Source organism: Panulirus ornatus, chromosome 6 (assembly GCF_036320965.1).
Source record: "Panulirus ornatus isolate Po-2019 chromosome 6, ASM3632096v1, whole genome shotgun sequence".
Classification (NCBI taxonomy): Eukaryota; Metazoa; Arthropoda; class Malacostraca; order Decapoda; family Palinuridae; genus Panulirus; species Panulirus ornatus.
In genome coordinates, this window is record NC_092229.1 from 13,873,517 (window position 1) to 13,895,010 (window position 21,494).

The following is a 21,494-nucleotide window of genomic DNA, read 5'->3' on the forward strand; positions in this document are numbered from 1 at the left end:
GGCAAGTAGTGAAGATAAAGAATCACAGATAAGCTGTCTGTGGCAGTAATTTCTACCTGCTCAAGAGCGATACGTTTGGCGAACAATCCAGTTTGTAGAGTAGATGCTCAGTTGTTTTTCTAACATTTTTTTTTCTCCAGTCTATTACCGTTAGGCTGGACCACAATGGTAGCACTGCCAGCCCGTCAGTGTAGATGCACTGGGTTATGTTATTGTCAGTCTGGAGTTTTCTGTATATGTTCAAGAATACTGGTCTTAGCTAAGCGTTGAAGGTAAAGATTATAAGTAGTGTCTTCGGTGGATAAGGAGGTGTAGTGACGTCAAAGGGAGTTATCTGCCAGGGAGGCAGGAAATGCTGCTGCTTCCTAATTTGGTACAAGTTACGGACACCAAACATTGTCATGTGGTTGGCTGTTATTTGAATCCACTTGGATTCACTTGTGGCATGGCATATATGGTTCAACAGTTCTTTTAGAGACAACACTATCGGGAGAGACAACACCCTTGTTCTCCACGTCTCTAAGGCTGTTCATATCAATATTCCTTTGTTACATCATGATCTCGCGAGGTCCAAAGTACGAACCGGTCCCCTGTGTGGGGTCGACTAGGGAGAACCCAAATGGTTCATACACCACATCCAGGGTCTAGTAAGTATACCTACCTGTATGTTTAACACGTATGTTGATATAGCAGTATAACTGTATGTTTAACACGTATGTTGATATAGCAGTATACCTGTATGTTTAACACGTATGTTGATATAGCAGTATACCTGTATGTTTAACACTTATGTTGATATAGCAGTATACCTGTATGTTTAACACTTATGTTGATGTAGCAGTATACCTGTATGTTTAACACGTATGCTAATGTAGCAGTATACCTGTATGTTTAACACGTATGCTAATATAGCAATATACCTGTATGTTTAACACATTAAAATAGCAGTATACCAGTATGTTTAACACGTATGTTAATATTGCAGTATACTTGTATGTTCAACACGTATGTTGATATAACAGTATACCTGTATGTTTAACACTTATGTTGATATAACAGTATACCTGTATGTTTAACACGTATGTTAATATGGCAGTATACCTGTACGTTTAACACATGTTGACAACATAGTACACCTGTATATCAAAGACATGTTTTGATACAAGTCATTAATCTCACCAGGCAGAGAAGGTGGTTATTACAAGAAATATATTGCATGATTCATCAGTGCCAGACTGGAGAAGATAAGGCGGGTGGTAGGTAAGTTATCAGCGAGCACTTTTATCTCTGTGGCGGGAGGTCCTCAGTCGCGCCAGTGGTAGCCTCGCTGTAAGGTCTGGGACCCGTCGCTCTCCTCACAGCACGAGCTAGTGAGGAAGGACAACACAACACATGAGGAGGGAACGGTGTGAACCAACAGAGGTGAGAATATTCAGACTAGCTCCACCCCTGTGAAAGACGAACTTTGAAACAGATTTGAAGTGCCTGCGAAGATAAATGATAATTTACCCAAAAGGAAACACGATCATTGAAAGGTACAACAGTGTGTGTTCGTATGGTTGTGGGCGCGGTGTAGCCGAGAGGGGTGGACGATAACAACAATAACAACAGTGCTTTGTTGGTTAATGATGTGTAATAGGTGTGGTAGCCACAGGGGACATCGAACTCCTTGAAGGTTCTGGATTATGGTGAAGAAGGAGAGAGAGAGAGAGAGCCAGTGAGGTAGGTTGAGAAATTGGATGAGTGAAGGCAGGAGTTGCTCGATGCTGGCAAAGGTGGCATAATGGTAAAACGGAAGCACGTTGGAGAGATGCGTGGTTGCCCCGGGTCTACCTGAAGCTCCTGTCGGAGGCGGTTGTGGCGCGTGCCGCGCCTCCAGGAGTGTGTGGCGGCTGACGACTCATGCTTGGGTCGCTGGACCGCCTCGGGCGAGGCCGTAGATCCTGTGTGTTACAGCCACTGCTCCTGACGGGCGGAGGTAATGTCTCAAGCGAGTTCCTGCCGAAGGTGGACGTCAAGAGAGGAGGCGCCACCAGGAATACAAGTGGAAATAGCCCAGGGGCAATGACCTATGACCTCCATGCTGCTAGACTGAGGCTTAGGCCCGTAAGAGTGGAGAGGGGTCAGGTCATCTGTTTGATGAAATGATTACAGCGGCAGATTTTGACCTGCCACCGCCGAACATGGGGTCACCAAACTCGTTCCTCTGGGAATTAGTAGGTCAGGTGAGGTCACATGCCGTGACCTGCCACCAGGTCAAGGTGTCTTCAGGAAAGTAACACTTTGCGGGGCGACATTTGACAAGAATTTGCTCTCAGCAGTTGTAACCTGAAAACGAAATTGACATTTGATTTCGTCATTGCAAAGTCAAGCATCAGGACAACACGGGAAAGACACGACGTCATGGGAAGACCTGGTGGACAGTGGTCAGACCGTGACGCAATACCTCAATATCTCCGAAGGCTTCCATGTTAACAACAGTTGTAAAACACTATTCCACTGAGAAAGAGAGAAAAAAGACCTATTATATACTAAAGGAAGCTCTGAACAGCGATTTCTTTTACAACTTTTGACAGTAGCTTGTGAACAGTCAGTAATACCCATTATGTTAAAAAATATTGAGAAAAAATGGAAGTGTTGCTGAACACACGTACAGATTGACAGTAAACACATCTTAAATATTGTATATTATCCGTCAGTGTGCGTGTGTGGCACCCGCCAGCCACAGGTTGGTTTCGAACCAAGGTTATATTGGTTGGGTATAGATAAGCCTGAATTTCTCCCTTATCTGTCAGCTGATACGTATCTCGTACCGTAGTGCTTAAGATTCCCCCAATACTAAACTCTCTTGCGATATCCATGCTTTAGTCACACTCCTATACCTGGCCCCTCTCCGTGGCGCATTATCTGCCACCTTCTTATGTTTCCGACATTAAGATTAATTTCTGCCCTCCGCTCCGGCCGGTCGGTTCCCCTCCCGCGGTATATCTCCTTGCCACCGCCTCCCACACCCACCAGTTGCTTCCCTTCTTACCTTCTTGCATTACGTAAATATGGCCGCGCCTCTGCTGACTTGGCTGTGTCGAGTTATGGCCTGTTCCCGTCCTTCTATCTCCTACACCCCAAACGCACCTCGCCTTACTCAGTCCTCATTTTCTTTTCGTTTTCTTTTATCCTCTCCCGTGACGTCACGTTGTCGTAGCAACAGAGCTTACCGGAAGTACAACATAAGGAATCAGACCTAGCGTGACGCCCTGTGCTAATGAAGTTACCCTACGCCCGGCTAATTACAGTCCAGAGAATACCTCGGCAGCCAATAACACTCCAAAGAATACCCCGGAAACTAATAGAAGTCCAGAGAATACCTCGACAGCCAGTCACAGTCCAAAGAATGCCCCAACAGCCTATCACGGTTGACATTGATTACCTCAATAGCCAATCACAGATCAGCGAATACCTTGGCAGCCAATCACAGTCCAGAGAATACCTCGCCAGCCAATCACAGCCCAGGGAACACCTCGCCAGCCAATTAGTGTTAAAAAATTTTACCTGGTAAACAACGTTATTAGAAACCCAAGTAAACGATAGTGTGGTGGCAGCTGTCAGGCTATCATGGTGGACGACACTGAGGTGACAACTGTCAGGCTACCCTGGTGGACAGAAGTGGCAACTGTCAGGCTAGTCTAGTGGACAGTAGTGAGGTGGCAACTGTCAGGCTAGTCTAGTGGACAGTAGTGAGGTGACAACTGTCAGGCTAGCCTGGTGGACAGTAGTGAGGTGACAACTGTCAGGCTAGCCTGGTGGACGATAGTGTGGTGGCAACTGTCAGGCCAGTCTAGTGGACAGTAGTGAGGTGACAACTGTCAGGCTAGCCTGGTGGACGATAGTGAGGTGGCAACTGTCAGGCTAGCCTGGTGGACGATAGTGAGGTGGCAGCCGTAAGGCTAACCTGATGGATGGTAGTGAAGTGGCAAATGTCACACTAGCCTAGTGGATGGTAGTGAGGTGGCAATGTAAGACTAGCCTAGTGGATGGTAGTGAGGTGGCAATGTAAGACTAGCCTAGTGGATGGTAGTGAGGTGGCAACAGACTGTCAGGCTAGCCTGGTGGACAGTAGTGAGGTGGCAATGCAAGACTAGCCTAGTGGATGGTAGCGAGGTAGCAACTGGCGCGGTAATATGGTACACGGTCGTGAGGTGGCAACCGTCCCCGTTATTCAAGCGGATGGTAGAAGTGGCAACGCGCTGCCGGCAACACAGTTATCATGTTATAGATAATGATGCAATAATATCAAGTCTATCAGGGTTGCAGGGCAAACTTAAGACGATCGATTGATTCGGAATCTCACAAATGATTACTGTATTTACACTAGTTTTGATATAAGTACGCACTTGTTTTTTGTGAAGTTTTAACATAATTGTATTCTTGTACGTTATCAGGAGTGATGCTTGAGAAAGTAAAAGCAATATCTGATAGCAACGAGAGGGCAAGAAATATACCAACATCCAGACACGCACAGATGTATGTTCCTAGTGTAGTAACGTCTGCAGTTGTGGGTGAACTGTGATATATAGATAAAGTGAATGGAAAAGGAAAATACAAGTACATGCGACGCTTGTCAAGTCAAGTGTGAACAATGTCAGAGACCGACGCATGACTAAACTCCAAAGGTTCTACGACGAATTCATCATGAGGATCATGGCAGGTAATTACACTCGAAGTTCTACAGACCACGTACGTTGAAAGGCGCTATTGGCGTGCAGGTTAGTTTTAGATACGGTTCTCTTCCTAGGAACCACACGTTTGGACGGTCATGGAGTGGCAACAGCTGCACAGGTTAGTGATAGCGCATTTATTCCAAGGATGTACAGGTGTTGCACACATGTGAAGGTACCGGCACATGGCACAGGTGTTGCAAAACGTGTAGAGACGACCATCGAGCAAGATAGCTGGCGACGGTATTTGATTTGTGCGTCATTATAATTGTCGTCTGTGTTCTGTTTTGTTTATATTTTGGGAAAAGAGGATCTGTTCATATGAAGAATTCACCTGGGCTAATAAGCTAGTGTCATTACACCTCGAGAAAATAAATCTAAACTGGGGAAAAAAAGTAGGAAGCTGGTGCTCGGAACATCTTTTCATCCATAAGGTAAGTCGATTGGTCCAAATATGATAAAAATGAATGGAAAGTTCTAAAATAGAAGGGGATTAGAATCTTAAAAGAGACTGAATGTCATCTAAATCCAAACCCGTGGAAACTAAACCCAATCCGGGAACTGCAATTCCTTGGATCCTCCTTGAGACTTAAGTCTCGTGAAATGGAACGTAACTTATACCCTCTACTGTTGTAACAGTGGCGACCCCCTCGAAAGCAACTGGTTCAACACTAAAAAAGAAGAAAAAAAAAAAAGGCTAAACTTGTGGTAATAGCCTGGAATAGGACCTAAAGAAGAAGAAAGAAAAAGACCTCTATCTTCGGTTGGACGCAGCCTAACCAGCTTTTAGCAAATTATTCACATCCGTGAAAGTGTGCAAACGTCGATTCTGGCGCCGGGTGGGTGCTTATAAAAGACTGTGGCTCCTTTCGTTAATAATCGCTGTGAATTTAGTTTTTCTCTAATATTGTCTAAACCTATGAAGATGAATTATTGCCGTAGTACAGCTTTTCATGCGTCGTAAACATGGGAATCGCTTTGTCGGGAGTCGCACTTTAACCTTCCACATTAACTTTGGCTATAACTAGGAATTTAGAAATACGATACTCATGAAACATTAAATGTACAGATGTTTACCAACATCAGAAGATTTAAATGGCAAAAGGCTAGCAACTCTGGATATATCTGTGTTCTGACGTTCAAAAATTGATTTCATCTGTAACTTAACCTGGATCATAACATTCACCCTTTGGCCAGCATGCAAGGAGACCATAATTTTCGTTTGACTTTCATGCCGCGTATTATGAGATTTAATGTCTCACAATTCCAAGAATTCTTCACCTGTAACCATGGAATGAATACGATATATTTTATATTTTCCAAGCAACATTTCCTTCCGTTCTTATTTCACACTTGATTACTATGCTCCATTGCAGACAGCAAAAGTGTGCCATAGAAATCCCATCTGGTAGTCAGACATTAGCAATAGACTTCCAAAAAAAAAAAAATAATAAGACTGGTTGGTAGTGTGAGTTATGGTACCATAAACGTAAGAAAACAAAGACTTGGATAATCGTAAGAGCTCTGCCACAACTCCGCTCAACTACGAATTTTATAAGACCACGCTTACCAAAACAGACTTTTGTGGACATCTTGATGATCGCAAAAAGTTTTCCTTTCCTATGGAAAAAAAAATATTGAAATAGTGTTAGTAAAGCATTAATTACAGCGTGTGTCTCCCAGCGATATGGTTGTGTGCTCCTCTTGATACTCGAACCTCGCTTCTTATCTGTGTTTGCCTCCGAAGGAATCACAGCTGTTGTACACAGGTAGGGACACTCCACCTCCACATGTTCATTGTGATTGTCTCCCAGGAATCCAGAGTTGCTGTGCTCTTACGGAGAGGCGTCATCCACGTAGGTTATCTGTGAGTGTGTCTGGGAAGTTATACAAATGTACAGTCGTGGGGAAATAACAGCCGCTTATAATTCAGATGGGTCTGTCACTCTACTGTGACCCCTAGAGAGTCAGATTATAAGTCAAGCTGTCATATTCAAGTAGAGTTCAGGGGGTGGATGGAAGACATGATCTACGTTAACTTAACCTGAGGCAAGATATTGGACTGCGGGTGACAGAATGTAAAGTTCACGGCAGGACATGAAAATATGCATATCTTAAGATGGAAATAAACGATTAGGAGAGTAGATAACTGGGTATCTGGCTTATCATTTATTCTAAACATCATGCTCTAAGGCAGTAGTCATTTATATTTTTTTCATAACAGGAACCAGATTATAAGGAAAGTTTTAGCTGGTAGAAAATACCGTTACTACTTATACCAGGTTAATGGTCCAAATTAAGTAGAAATTAATATCAGTTCTTTAACGGCTTTTGATTGCCGCTACGCCACTCTATTGGCCTTCGGCACTACCAAAGGGGCTTTAACGTAGACCTTCAATCTGTTTCTTTCCCTTTGGACGCCGCTATGCCCCTGTAATGGCCTTTGGTGCCGCAGAAGCAAAATATAAAACTTATGTTTCCATTACGGAAGAATACCAATGTATCTTGATTGAACAAATTACTTGACCAAGTGGTCCTTTGCTTTGGGTTACACGTTTTTATGCAAACAATGATGCCCATGTGATATTTCTCTTCGATAAGCCCGTATAAAATTATTCATCTGATCTTCAAACTGAAATATTAAACCTTAAATCTACACGATATGCTATAAATAGAATTTAATTAACTAGTCATTAGATCCTTTGGTCATTTGTTAAGTCGCCCTCCGTTCATGGTTTTTGAAGTCATTCTGGAAAAGGACCAACCAACTTTTCCTGTCCCTCCATCACTAGCTCTCCATCATAACACACATACGGACGGGACTCATCCCGAAAACATGTCTGCTTGCATCAGTTTTCCAAGAGCCTGGGCGAACTCCAAAGTTTGCCTGATGAACGGATAACGATACTCAGTTCGAGTAGGTGGAAGATAATGAGGATTTGACGCAATGGAAGATCTCGGCGAGATTATTACCCACCTGGAAATCGACTACATGAATCCGAGTGTGTGAGACTTGGTGATCGACTTTGTCCATCATGAATCCAGCTGGACCTACAATCCAGATCTACGAGGAGCAAACCGTCTTCTGGCAAATTTTGAATCAGACTCAAGTATATGGATAAGAAAATGGTTCTTAAGGTAATTACAACATATATCACACCAAACAATTAATTATGCCTCGTAAGTCTGGTCACCGGGCTTGACGGAGTTCCTCAAGATTTGACCAAGGGGTGCAGAGCAACCAAAATGGAACCTAGTTAGGGGTCACTGAGCTACGGTGAGCGAGGCTGAGGGATACAATCCTGTCCGACGATGAAGTAGAGAAGAGAGGTGACCTAATAACGACCTCCAGGTGCCTAAATAAGATGGGTGATGATGACAGGGAGCAGTTCTACGGAAGATGCAGTACCGGAATAGCCTCAGGCTGAGAAGAAGCAAGCCAAGACTGGTAAGAAAGGAGATGTAAAGAAATATTGGTTAAGTGCATATGTGGTGGATGGTTGGAATAGGCTAACCAAGGAGACGGTGAATGCCTGCACTCTTACTTGGGTTTAATAGGCTGGTCTGTGTGTTGTGTACCAAACTTCCGAGAGGTGGAGACCCACCAGTACGCAACTTTCTCCTTGTACTGTATTGTAAATACAAATACGTAAACACACGCAAAGAACGGGCCGACATGTGACATGGCCCCGTCTCAGGCAGGAGAACCCGGCATATCTTAAACGTAAACACTATCACCCTTTTGTCTCAACTTCGGCTCCCGTTAACTGGTCACTGAGTTCCTGAGCACGACCCCTTAAATACGATGCTACGCTACGACAATAATCTGACTTTGAATGGTCGCATCAGATGTAAGGCCATCATACCCAAGTGTCGTACCGTCATACATGAATGATTATTAATGAACACTGACACCTCTGGCGTGTGGCAGCAGCTTGCGCTCTGACCTTCCATTGTTTTCACTGTTTGTCATAGTTTTATGGACACCTATCCAATCAGGAACCATGGACTTGATTGAAACATTATACATTCCACAGACATTGCATATAACCTCAAAGATCAATAGCCGGACGAGGAGAGGGCAGAGCTGTGTTCTTTTTTTTGTCTGGAACAATGAGGGTACTTTAGTAAAAGTTAAAAAGAAAAAAACCATATTGTTACCACATCTAACTCTCTCCCTTCCTCTTTGTTAAAGGTGGAGATTCCCTGTCTACTCCACTGTGTGTACAATTGTGGTTTATAGAAAAAAAAAAAAAAACTACAAAGAAACTTAGTAATGACAAACAAGTTTATTACATACAAAGAAAGCTCACTAAAGTTGCGGTTATAAGTCCTACAATGATAGTCCGAACGTTATCACCAAGATTATCACACGACCTTCAGAACATCCGGGGCTCGTGGTGTGAGTTAAGCCTGTTTCAAGCAAGGAATATCTCTCGTAAGGGAGTATTAACTCGGTAAGAATGGCGAGGAGAGAAGTAGCAACGGTTTTAGTTTGTTCCCTTTGGTTTAAAATGGCGCCACTGCGATGGGTTGTTATCTGTCTGTCGTCTGCTTTGTTTCCGTGTTTGAATTTTCGTGCTTACGGGAAGGAAAGGCTGTGTTGTCTGTCGAAAAGGCAAATACAGATACAGGCATTGGAGGTTTCATCAACTTCCCAAACGTTCTGAAAGATGAATATATAACGATGCTTTACATAGATAGTTTAGGTTTCAAATAAGAGTTATGTTAAAGATTACCTAGGGTGTGTACCCTTGGAGGGAGGTTAGTGAACATGAGACTGATACACTTGAGTAAATAGAATATATTTGGCCTTATCAAAATGCTCAGCTGCGAGATGAGATTATATATATATATATATATATATATATATATATATATATATATATATATATATATATATATATATATATATATATATTGTTGGAAAGGATCACAATAGGAATATATATATATATAAATAATTTTTTTTTGTCGCTGTCTCCCGCGTTTGCGAGGTAGCGCAAGGAAACAGACGAAAGAAATGGCCCAACCCACCCCCATACACATGTATATACATACGTCCACACACGCAAATATACATACCTACACAGATGTCCATGGTTTACCCCAGACGCTTCACATGCCCTGATTCAATCCACTGACAGCACGTCAACCCCGGTATACCACATCGATCCAATTCACTCTATTCCTTGCCCTCCTTTCACCCTCCTGCATGTTCAGGCCCCGATCACACAAAATCTTTTTCACTCCATCTTTCCACCTCCAATTTGGTCTCCCACTTCTCGTTCCCTCCACCTCCGACACATATATCCTCTTGGTCAATCTTTCCTCACTCATTCTCTCCATGTGCCCAAACCATTTCAAAACACCCTCTTCTGCTCTCTCAACCACTCTCTTTTTATTTCCACACATCTCTCTTACCCTTACGTTACTTACTCGATCAAACCACCTCACACCACACATTGTCCTCAAACATCTCATTTCCAGCACATCCATCCTCCTGCGCACAACTCTATCCATAGCCCACGCCTCGCAACCATACAACATTGCTGGAACCACTATTCCTTCAAACACCCATTTTTGCTTTCCGAGATAATGTTCTCGACTTCCACACATTCTTCAAGGCTCCCAGAATTTTCGCCCCCTCCCCCACCCTATGATCCACTTCCGCTTCCATGGTTCCATTCGCTGCCAGATCCACTCCCAGATATCTAAAACACTTTACTTCCTCCAGTTTTTCTCCATTCAAACTTACCTCCCAATTGACTTGACCCTCAACCCTACTGTACCTAATAACCTTGCTCTTATTCACATTTACTCTTAACTTTCTTCTTTCACACACTTTACCAAACTCAGTCACCAGCTTCTGCAGTTTCTCACATGAATCAGCCACCAGCGCTGTATCATCAGCGAACAACAACTGACACTTCCCAAGCTCTCTCATCCACAACAGACTTCATACTTGCCCCTCTTTCCAAAACTCTTGCATTCACCTCCCTAACAACCCCATCCATAAACAAATTAAACAACCATGGAGACATCACACACCCCTGCCGCAAACCTACATTCACTGAGAACCAATCACTTTCCTCTCTTCCTACACGTACACATGCCTTACATCCTCGATAAAAAACTTTTCACTGCTTCTAACAACTTGCCTCCCTTAAGAATATATGGTGTGGAAGGCAAGTTGTTAGAAGCAGTGAAAAGTTTTTATCGAGGATGTAAGGCATGTGTACGTGTAGGAAGAGAGGAAAGTGATTGGTTCTCAGTGAATGTAGGTTTGCGGTAGGGGTGTGTGATGTCTCCATGGTTGTTTAATTTGTTTATGGATGGGGTTGTTAGGGAGGTGAATGCAAGAGTTTTGGAAAGAGGGGCAAGTATGAAGTCTGTTGTGGATGAGAGAGCTTGGGAAGTGAGTCAGTTGTTGTTCGCTGATGATACAGCGCTGGTGGCTGATTCATGTGAGAAACTGCAGAAGCTGGTGACTGAGTTTGGTAAAGTGTGTGAAAGAAGAAAGTTAAGAGTAAATGTGAATAAGAGCAAGGTTATTAGGTACAGTAGGGTTGAGGGTCAAGTCAATTGGGAGGTAAGTTTGAATGGAGAAAAACTGGAGGAAGTAAAGTGTTTTAGATATCTGGGAGTGGATCTGGCAGCGGATGGAACCATGGAAGCGGAAGTGGATCATAGGGTGGGGGAGGGGGCGAAAATTCTGGGAGCCTTGAAGAATTTGTGGAAGTCGAGAACATTATCTCGCAAAGCAAAAATGGGTATGTTTGAAGGAATAGTGGTTCCAACAATGTTGTATGGTTGCGAGGCGTGGGCTATGGATAGAGTTGTGCGCAGGAGGATGGATGTGCTGGAAATGAGATGTTTGAGGACATTGTGTGGTGTGAGGTGGTTTGATCGAGTAAGTAACGTAAGGGTAAGAGAGATGTGTGGAAATAATTTAAAAAGAGCGTGGTTGAGAGAGCAGAAGAGGGTGTTTTGAAATGGTTTGGGCACATGGAGAGAATGAGTGAGGAAAGATTGACCAAGAGGATATATGTGTCGGAGGTGGAGGGAACGAGGAGAAGTGGGAGACCAAATTGGAGGTGGAAAGATAGAGTGAAAAAGATTTTGTGTGATCGGGGCCTGAACATGCAGGAGGGTGAAAGGAGGGCAAGGAATAGAGTGAATTGGATCGATGTGGTATACCGGGGTTGACGTGCTGTCAGTGGATTGAATCAGGGCATGTGAAGTGTATAGGGTAAACCATGGAAAGCTGTGTAGGTATGTATATTTGCGTGTGTGGACGTATGTCTATACATGTGTATGGGGGTGGGTTGGGCCATTTCTTTCGTCTGTTTCCTTGCGCTACTTCGCAAACGCGGGAGACAGCGACAAAGCAAAAAAAAAAAGAAAAAAAATATATATATATATATATATATATATATATATATATATATATATATATATATATATATATATGTATATATATATATATATATGTGTGTGTGTGTGTGTGTTATCATAATGAAAGTTAGACAAAGAACATGTCATCAACTTCTTTGGTTATGGCAAATGCAGGTAATTCATTCCCCGTTAACTATTTATATCGTACGTTCACCACGATGATCATGAACAAGCTCTTCCATTAAGAGTAGCTTATTAAAGAATTTAGTCATCCCTTTGCCACTTAAAGCGTTTTCCGTGGAAAATGATTTGCCCCGCCAACAATTGACGCAATAATCTCACTGTGGCACCTCTCGAAGAATAATAGGCTGGAGGTAATGTGTGTGCGTGTGTGTTACAGAGCTGCTCCAGCTAGTGTGTGTGTTACAGAGCTGCTCCAGCCAGTGTGGTAGCTGCCGTTACTAAGGACAGAACGGTTCGAATACTGTCCTCCGCCGCGTGTGAATTATAACCCGCCATAGTCTGTATGTGTCTAAGACTGACGATTTGTGAGCGAGTGTTCGTAATCAAGAGGTGGAGCAGCATGGGGAGGGGACAAACCGCGATAGAAAGAGCACATACGAGGGCAAAAGGTCTGTATATATAGCGGGTCAACTTTGAAGCAAGATTTTTTTTTTTTTTTTTGCATGTCAGAAATGTTTTTCTTTTCTTTTCTTTTAAAATATGTTCCTGTGTAGATGTGTGTATGCTTGTGCCTTTCTGGAAAATGCTTATATGCATGTTATTTTATGGGTGTGTGTGTGTGTGTGTGTGTGTATATATGTTGATATATTTCTTGTGTATTACTGAGCTCATTCTAGATGAAGTTTCTCAACTAAAGTCACCTTTGGCGAGGTTGTATCATTTGGAATAGAGTCTTGTCCAAAGAAGGTACCACATCCAAAGGAGTCTACATTTCCCTGCTACTGGATGTAGCGCAGTCTTTTGTTGTAAGAGGCTATACAACGAGGCTCCGGGCAACACCAGAAATCTTTCTTAGAAAGTTAATATAGTTCTCTTTAGTGTATGTATATTCTTATTAAGCATGTGTAAGTATGTGTGTGTTGGAAAGGATCACAATTTTGCGCGTGATCAGGTATATTCGTATTAGTCCACGGGGAAAATGAAACACGATAAGTTCCCAAGTGCACTCTCGTGTAATAATAACATCAGTAGGCGAGACACAAGAGAGAAATATAACAGTCAGTTGATATACAACGAAGAGACGTAGCTAGGACGCCATTTGGTAAACACGTGATTGTCAAGACAGACAACTAGCGTATCATAAACTTATATGGACAAGAAGGGGAGTTGTTTACAAATTTTAAACCCAGTAAGAATCCCCTAGAAGCAGTTAATTCCCATTTCAATAAAGAACTGAAGTTGTTGAAAGTAATGGTTCTCTTATTAAAAGTTTGTCATCTTTGTCTCCTTCATTGCCATATATGTTTGGACTTATCAAAACACGATAAACAAAATTTTCCAGCAAGACCTATAGTGAGTTCAGTAGGCTCCATCACATATAAATTGTCAAAATGGTTAGTTTCTTTATCAAGCCCTTCGGTGGGTAAGATATCGAATTCTAATATCATGAACAATGTAGATTTAGTTAACAAGCTTAATATCAATGTTGATTTTTATTTCAAACTTGTTAGCTTTGATGTTTCCTCACTTTTCACAAAAGTTCCAGTTGATGACCTTTTAGAATATTAATTTGATGTTTTGGACTATTTCAAAGTGCGTTAACATTGAACTGATGAGATATTATATAAAAGACTGTGTATTTCAATTCATTGGAGATTATTCTGCTAAAAAATTTGGTATGGCAATGGGTAACCCTCTTTCACCTGTACTAAGTAATCTTTATATGGAATTTTTTGAAACAAAATTACTAAAGGATATCTTACCTTCTAATGCAATTTTATTTAGGTATGTAGATGATGTTCTTTGTGTTTGGCCAACAAATGAAAATTTACAAACATTTCTCCCCTTACTTAACAATTTAGTACCTTCCATCATATGTACTGTAGAAAATGAAAATAATGGTGTTACCAATTTTAGATTGCATGATCCACAGGCAAGGAAACAAGTTTAAGTTTAACATATACAGAAAACCTACCAATGTATCCTCATATATCCACTATTACTCACCTCAACATGACAGAGTTAAATTATAATAATTTCAGTCTATGTTCCTTAGGGCATTACGTATTTGCAGTCCAGAGTTTATTGATGATGAGTTTGAGAAGATATATTCTATTTATCTAAGTTAAAGTACCCAAATCTTTCAGTGATAAATCCCTTAAGTTAGCAAAGGAATCACTTAATAGAGTTGAGCCCAAACCTTCCATTGAGACCAAGAATCTTTTAGTTCTCCCTTTTAATAATAGTTTTACTTTACTTCCCATGTTGCTTAAATCCTTTAATGTAAATGTTGCCTTCAGCAACAATAATACTATAAAGAATATCTTAATCAGGAACTCACCAGAAAATTCTCCTGGGTGCATCTATAAAGTGCCATGTAGAAATTGAGATAAGTTTTATGTTGGGCAGACTGGTAAGGATCTTTCTGTTAGACTTAAGCAACATAAACATGGTTAGCCTAAGAACAGGACAAGAATCAAATGCCTTGTTTAATCACGTTAAAGACTATGATCATTGTATTGACTGGAGTAATGCTATCTGTTATTAATTCTAACTCCAGTGCCACGAGAAACATCATTGAATCTTATTATTGAGTACGCAAAGAATTATTATCTTAATATTAGTAATGTTTTATACAAATTGGATAACTTTATTGTCGATAAGATTTGTAAACAATTCCCCTTCTTGTTCACATAATAAGTTTATGATACGCTCGTTGTCTGTCTTGGACAATCAAATGTTTACCAAATGTTTACGTCTCTTCGTTGTATATCAACTGACTGTTACATTTCTCTCTTGTTTCTCCCCTGATGATGTGATTATTACACGAAAGTGCACCTGGGAACTTAGCGTGTTTCATTTTCCTCGTGGACTCATAGGAATATATATGTATGTGTGTGTGTGTGTGTGTGTGTGTGTGTGTGTGTGTGTGTGTGTGTGTGTGTTTTGGATATATGCGCACTAATTATTTCGAGTGTGTATGTTTACTTTTAAGTGTATGAGAGTGTATTTGTTAGTATATTTGCATGTTTGTAGGTATGCTTGTGTGTGTTTTTCAGTGTGTATGTTTATTTTGCTTGTTATTCATGGTTATACGTGTCTATCAATATGACTGGTTAGAAGACTCGTATAAGAGTAGATGAAGAGGTTATTTGTTACAGAACGATTATCGTGACCTGAGGGTTGTAATCTTGCAGATAAACAAAGGAGAGTAAAGCAGAGCCCACCTCGCCCCTCACCCACCACTTTAGATGGAGACAGGATAGTAAAGCAGAAGGCTCCCCCCCACCCAGTACTATAGATGAAGAGATGATAGTAAATTAGAAGGCTTATCCTAACCTAGTACTATAGATAAAGAGATGATAGTAAAGCAGAAGGTTCCTCCCCACATATCAATATACGTGGAGACAGCGTAATAAGACAGAGGGCTCTCCTCAGCCAGCACTATAGAGGGAGATAGCATACTAAAGCATAAGGTTCCCCCCTACCGAGTGCTATAGATGGAGAAGAATGATAAGGCAAAAGGCTCCTCCCCATCCACTAATATAGATGAAGACAGAATGATAAAGCAGAAGGTTCCTATCCACCCAACACGATAAGGAGACAGGATACTGAAGCAAACACCACGTTGTACAGAGAGTATTACTGATTTGGAAATTCTATAAAGGAATCTAGATAGTCTTAGGAGATACTCTAACCGCTCTGGAAAAAGAATGCAGAAATATCTGCTTCCAATATCATTATGTAACCAAGATGAGAGAAAAGGTGAGATAGGTAGTATGTTTGAGGAAAGGAACCTGGATGTTTTGGCTCTGAGTGAAACGAAGCTCAAGGATAAAGGGGAAGAGTGGTTTGGGAATATCTTGGGAGTAAAGTCAGGGGTTGATGAGAGGACAAGAGCAAAGGAAGGAGTAGCACTGCTCCTGAAGCAGGAGTTGTGGGAGTGTGTGATAGAGTGTAAGAAAGTAAACTCTAGATTGATATGGGTAAAACTGAAAGTTGATGGAGAGAGATGGGTGATTATTGGTGCCTATGCACCTGGTCATGAAACGAAAGATTATGAGAAGCAAGTGTTTTGGGAGCATCTGAGTGAGTGCGTTAGCAGCTTTGATGCATGAGACCGGGTTATAGTGATGGGTGATTTGAATGCAAAGGTTAGTAATGTGGCAGTTGAGGGTATAATTAGTGTACATGGGGTGTTCAGTGTTGTAAATGGAAATGGTGAAGAGCTTGTAGATTTGTGAGCTGAAAAAAGGACTGGTGATTGGGAATACCTGGTTTAAAAAGAGAGATATACATAAGTATACTTATGTAAGTAGGAGAGATGGCCAGAGAGCGTTATTGGACTACATGTTAATTGATAGGCCCGTGAAAGAGAGACTTTTGGATGTTAATGTGCTGTGAGGTGCAACTGGAGGGATGTCTGACCATTATCTTGTGGAGGCGAAGGTAAAGTTTTGTAGAGGATTTCAGAAGAGAGAATGTTGGGGTGAAGAGAGTGGTGAGAGTAAGTGAGCTTGGGAAGAAGACTTGTCTGAGGAAGTACTAGGAGAGACTGAGTGCAGAATGGAGAAATGTGAGAGCAAATGACGGAAGGGAAGTGGGGGAGGAATGGGATGTATTTAGGGAGGCATTGATAGCTTGCGCAAAAGATGCTTGTGGCATGAGGAAGTTGGGAGGTGGGCAGATTATAAAGGGTAGTGAGTAGTAGGACGAAGAAGTAAAAATGTTAGTGAAAGAGAAGAGAGAGGCGCTTGGACGATTTTTGCAGGGAAGTAGTGCAAATGACTGGGAGATGTATAAAAGAAAGAGGCAAGAGGTCAAGAGAAAGGTGCAAGAGGTGAAAACGAGGGCAAATGGGAGGTGGGGTGAGAGAGTATCATTAAACTTCAGGGAAAATAAAAAGGTGCTTTGGAAGGAGGTAGATGAAGTGCATGAGACAAGAGACTAAATGGGAACATCGGTGAAGGGGGCTAACGGGGAGGTAATAAAAAGTAGTGGTGAAGTGAGAAAGAGATAGCGTAAGTATTTTGAAGGTTTGTTGAATGTGTTTGATGATAGAGTGGCAGATATATGGTGTTTTGGTCGAGGTGGTGTGCGAAGTGAGAGGATCAGGGAGATTGATTTGGTAAACAGAGAAGAGGTAGTGAAAGCTTTGCGGAAGATGAAAACTGGCAAGACAGCGGGTTTGGATGGTATTGCCAGTGGAATCTATTAAAAAAGGGGGTGACTGTGTTGTTGAGTGGTTGATAAGGATATTCAATGTATGTATGGTTCTTGATGAAGTGCCTGAGGATTGGTGGAATGCATGCATAGTGCCATTGTACAGAGGCAAAGGGGATAAAGGTGAGTGTTCAAATTACTGAGGTATAAGTTTGTTGAGTATTCCTGGGAAAATATATGGGAGGGTATTGTTTGAGAGGGTGAAGGCATGTACAGAGCATCAGACTGGGGAAGAGCAGTGTGGTTTCAGAAGTGGTAAAGGATGTGTGGATCAGGTGTTTACTTTGAAGAATGTATGTGAGAAATACTTAGAAAAGCAAATGGATTTGTATGTAGCATCTATGGATCTGGAGAAGGCATATGATAAGAGTTGATAGAGATGCTCTGTGAAAGGTATTAAGAGTAAATGGTGTGGGAGGCAAGTTGCTAGAAGCAGTGAAAAGTTTTTATCAAGGATGAAAGGCATGTGTACGTGTGGGAAGAGAGGAAAGATTGGTTCTCAGTGAATGTCGGTTTGCGGCAGGGGTGCGTAATGTCTCCATGGTTGTTTAATTTGTTTATGGATGGGGTTATTAGGGAGGTGAATACAAGAGTTTCGGAGAGAGGGGCAAGTATGCAATCTGTTGTGGATGAGAGGGCTTGGGAAGTGAGTCAGTTTTTCGCTGATGATACACCGCTGGTGGCTGATTCGAGTGAGAAACTGCAGAAGTTGGTGACTGAGTGTGTGAAAGAAGAAAGCTGAAAGTAAATGTGAATAAGAGCAAGGTTATTAGGCACAGTAGGGTTGAGGGACAAGTCAGTTGGGAGGTAAGTTTGAATGGGGAAAAACTGGAGGAAGTGAAGTGCTTTAGATATCTGGGAGAGGATTTAGCAGCGGACGGAACCATGGAAGCGGAAGTGCGTCACAGGGTGGGGGAGGGGGCGAAAGTTCTGGGAGCATTGAAGAATGTCTGGAAAGCGAGAACGTTATCTCGGAGAGCAAAAATGGGTATGTTTAAAGGAATAGTGGTTCTAACAGTGTTACATCGGTGCGAGGCATGGGTTATAGATAGGGTTGTGCGGAGGAGGGTGGATGTGTTGGAAATGAGATGTTTGAGGACAATATGTGGTGTGAGGTGATTTGATCGAGTAAGTAATGTAAGGGTAAGAGAGATGTGTGGTAATATAAAGAGTGTGGTTGAGAGAGCAGAAGAGGATGTATTGGAATGGTGTGGTTACATGGAGAGAATAAGTGAGGAAAGATTGAAAAAGAGGATATATGTGTCAGAGGTGGAGGGAACGAGAAGTGGGAGACCAAATTGGAGATGGAAGGATGGAGTGAAAAAGATTTTGAGCGATCGGGGCCTAAACATACAGGAGGGTGAAAGGTGTGCAAGGAATAGAGTGAATTGGAACGTTGTGGTATACCGGGGTCAACGTGCTGTCAGTGGATTGAAACAAGGCATGTGAAGCGTGTGGGGTAAACCATGGAAAGTTCTGTGGGGCCTGGATGTGGAAAGGGAGCTGTGGTTTCGGTGCATTACACATGACAGCTAGAGACTGAGTGTGAACAAATGTGGCCTTTGTTGTCTTTTCTTAGCGTCACCTCGCGCGCGGGGGGAGAGGGGTGCCATTTCATGTGTGGCGGGGTGGCGACGAGAATGGATGAAGGCAGCAAGTATGAATATGTACATGTGTATATATGTGTATGTCTGTGTATGTATATGTATGTATTCGTTGAAATGTATAGTTATGTATATTTGCGTGTGTGGGCGTTTATGTATATACATGTGTATTTGGGTGGGTTGGGCCATTCTTTCGTCTGTTTCCTTGCGCTACCTCGCTAACGCGGGAGACAGCGAGTAAGTGTAAAATATGATAAAAACATGATTATCACTATTTGTTGAGAGTTGCCATGTTGCCTGAGTCAGGTGTTCGTGGCATGTGCAACACACACCTGGACCTAATTGCCTGGCAGGGAGGGAAGTGGGTTATACTGTACGACCTCACTGCTTATTTTCTTTTGTTTTCTTTTTTTACGTTGAAGGCTCCAGTCACGTAGGACAAAAGTCCACATAAAGACCGGGTCTTAGTTGATATATATATATATATATATATATATATATATATATATATATATATATATATATATATATATATATGTAGGTATGTATAGTTGCGTGTGTGGACGTATGTATATACATGTGTATGGGGGTGGGTTGGGCCATTTCTTTCGTCTGTTTCCTTGCGCTACCTCGCAAACGCGGGAGACAGCGGCAAAATATATATATATATATATATATATATATATATATATATATATATATATATATATATATATATATATTTATATATATATATATATATATATATATATATATATATATATATATATATATATATATATATATATATATATATATATATATATATATTGAGAGAGAGAGAGGTTAAAGAAAGGGTTGAAAAGAAGAGGAAAAGGAAAGTATTTCTGTATTTTGGATGAAATGAAAAACTTGTTTTTTAACATATGCCAGGTCATAAGGATTGGGAAGGATATGGGAATGTTGAGAGTTCCAAAGCTTGGAGGTGTAAGGAAAGAAACAGTTATCAAAACAGCGCATCCTTGAGTTGCCAACGTTCACACAGTGATCATATGACGCAGCAGCATGATGAGTATGCTTCGTCACAAGCAGCCAGCTCTGGGGAGCAAAATCCAAAGTAACACCTGTAGAAATGGGAAAGTGGACCAACATTGTGGCGTAGGGTAAACGGGTCAAGTTTAGGAGTTAGCCTGGGAGAGTTAATAAGTCAGACCATTTCCACTCGACTCTCTCAAGTAAGTATAAAGAGCTAGAACCACCCAAGTGTGAGATCAGTACTCAACACAAGGACGGATCAATCCTTTGTATAAACGGAGCAAGTGTTTGGAAAAGAAATTTCGACATCTAAACCTGACTCCCAGTGTTTTAGAGGCAGACTTAAATATTTTCGTCATATGAGGTTTCCAAGATAGAGTGGATGTTACAGTATTACCAAATATGTTCAATGAGTCAAGAGGTGGAATTACACAGCAGTCAAAAAAGAGAGAGGAAAGTAAGGAGGAACCTTCAATAGAGAGATGGCAGCCGCTAGGTCTTGGAGGCATTAGACTAGACCAGATTGTGTCTATCCCACGGAGACATCCTGTCCAAGTCTCAGTTTAGAGAGGAAGTTGTGTCTCTGAGATGCAGATCGAGTGAGAGAAAATGGAGCAGAATGGAGTAATGTGGAGGAATTCAGTGTTGAGTCATCAACATATGAGTATATTTAGTTATTTGTCAGAGAAAGGAAATCGTTGATTAAAAGGAGAAAAAGTGTAGGAGACGGGACAGAACCTTAAGGGACACCACTGTTGATGGAGAAAGGGGAAGAGGTTGATCCATCAACAGCCACGAAGATAAAGCGGCCAGAGAGCAAGCCAGATATGAGGAAGCCAAAAGAGATGAGCTAAATGTTATGGATATATCGAGGACAAATTTCACAGGATTGCCAAAAAATCGTTCATGGATGATGACCAGACATTAGTTGAGAGGAAAGAATATCACCAGTGGATCTCGCCGTACGAAAGCCATACTGGTGATCAGAGAATAGACTGTGAGATTCAACATGTCTAAGGATATGGGATTTTTGAGGAGGGACTCAAAGCCTTTGGAAATGGTAGTTGTCAAAGCAACAGGATGATTGTTAAAGGAGCTAAAACGGTCACCCTTCTCAGGGATAGGACGTACCACTACATGCTTCCAAGATGGAAAAAATTCTAGCTTTTAAACAAACGAAATAGACAAGCCAGTATGGATGCAATTTCAAAGACACGGGGATGGATGCCATTAGGACCACAAGTCTTGCTTGTGTCCAGAGAGAGAGAGGCTCTTTTCTGGCGGTTCTAGTAGAGGTTACGGGAAGGGGCATAGGATTGGTAAGAGGAGCATCAGGGGGTGAAGGAATGTTAAGAGT

General features: G+C 41.7%; 1 protein-coding gene across 9 annotated transcripts in view; it reads left to right on the top strand.

Annotated features, from left to right (window-relative positions):
• Nucleotides 1–1,241: 1,241 nt before the first annotated feature.
• LOC139749070 (solute carrier family 35 member C2-like) overlaps nucleotides 1,242–21,494 on the top strand; it is a 123,960-nt gene continuing 103,707 nt past the window's right edge. For 2 of the 9 annotated variants that reach the window (XM_071662530.1, XM_071662534.1), the window contains exons 1-2: nucleotides 1,287–1,422; nucleotides 4,440–4,705. In XM_071662530.1, coding sequence (XP_071518631.1) covers nucleotides 4,654–4,705 — 52 coding nt within the window. In that variant the 5' untranslated portion in view covers nucleotides 1,287–1,422; nucleotides 4,440–4,653. Of the gene's footprint in view, nucleotides 1,261–1,286; nucleotides 1,536–3,610; nucleotides 3,631–4,439; nucleotides 4,706–12,681; nucleotides 12,746–21,494 lie in introns of those variants that run through there. The other 7 variants (XM_071662532.1, XM_071662536.1, XM_071662531.1 and 4 more) reach the window with 7 other exon arrangements.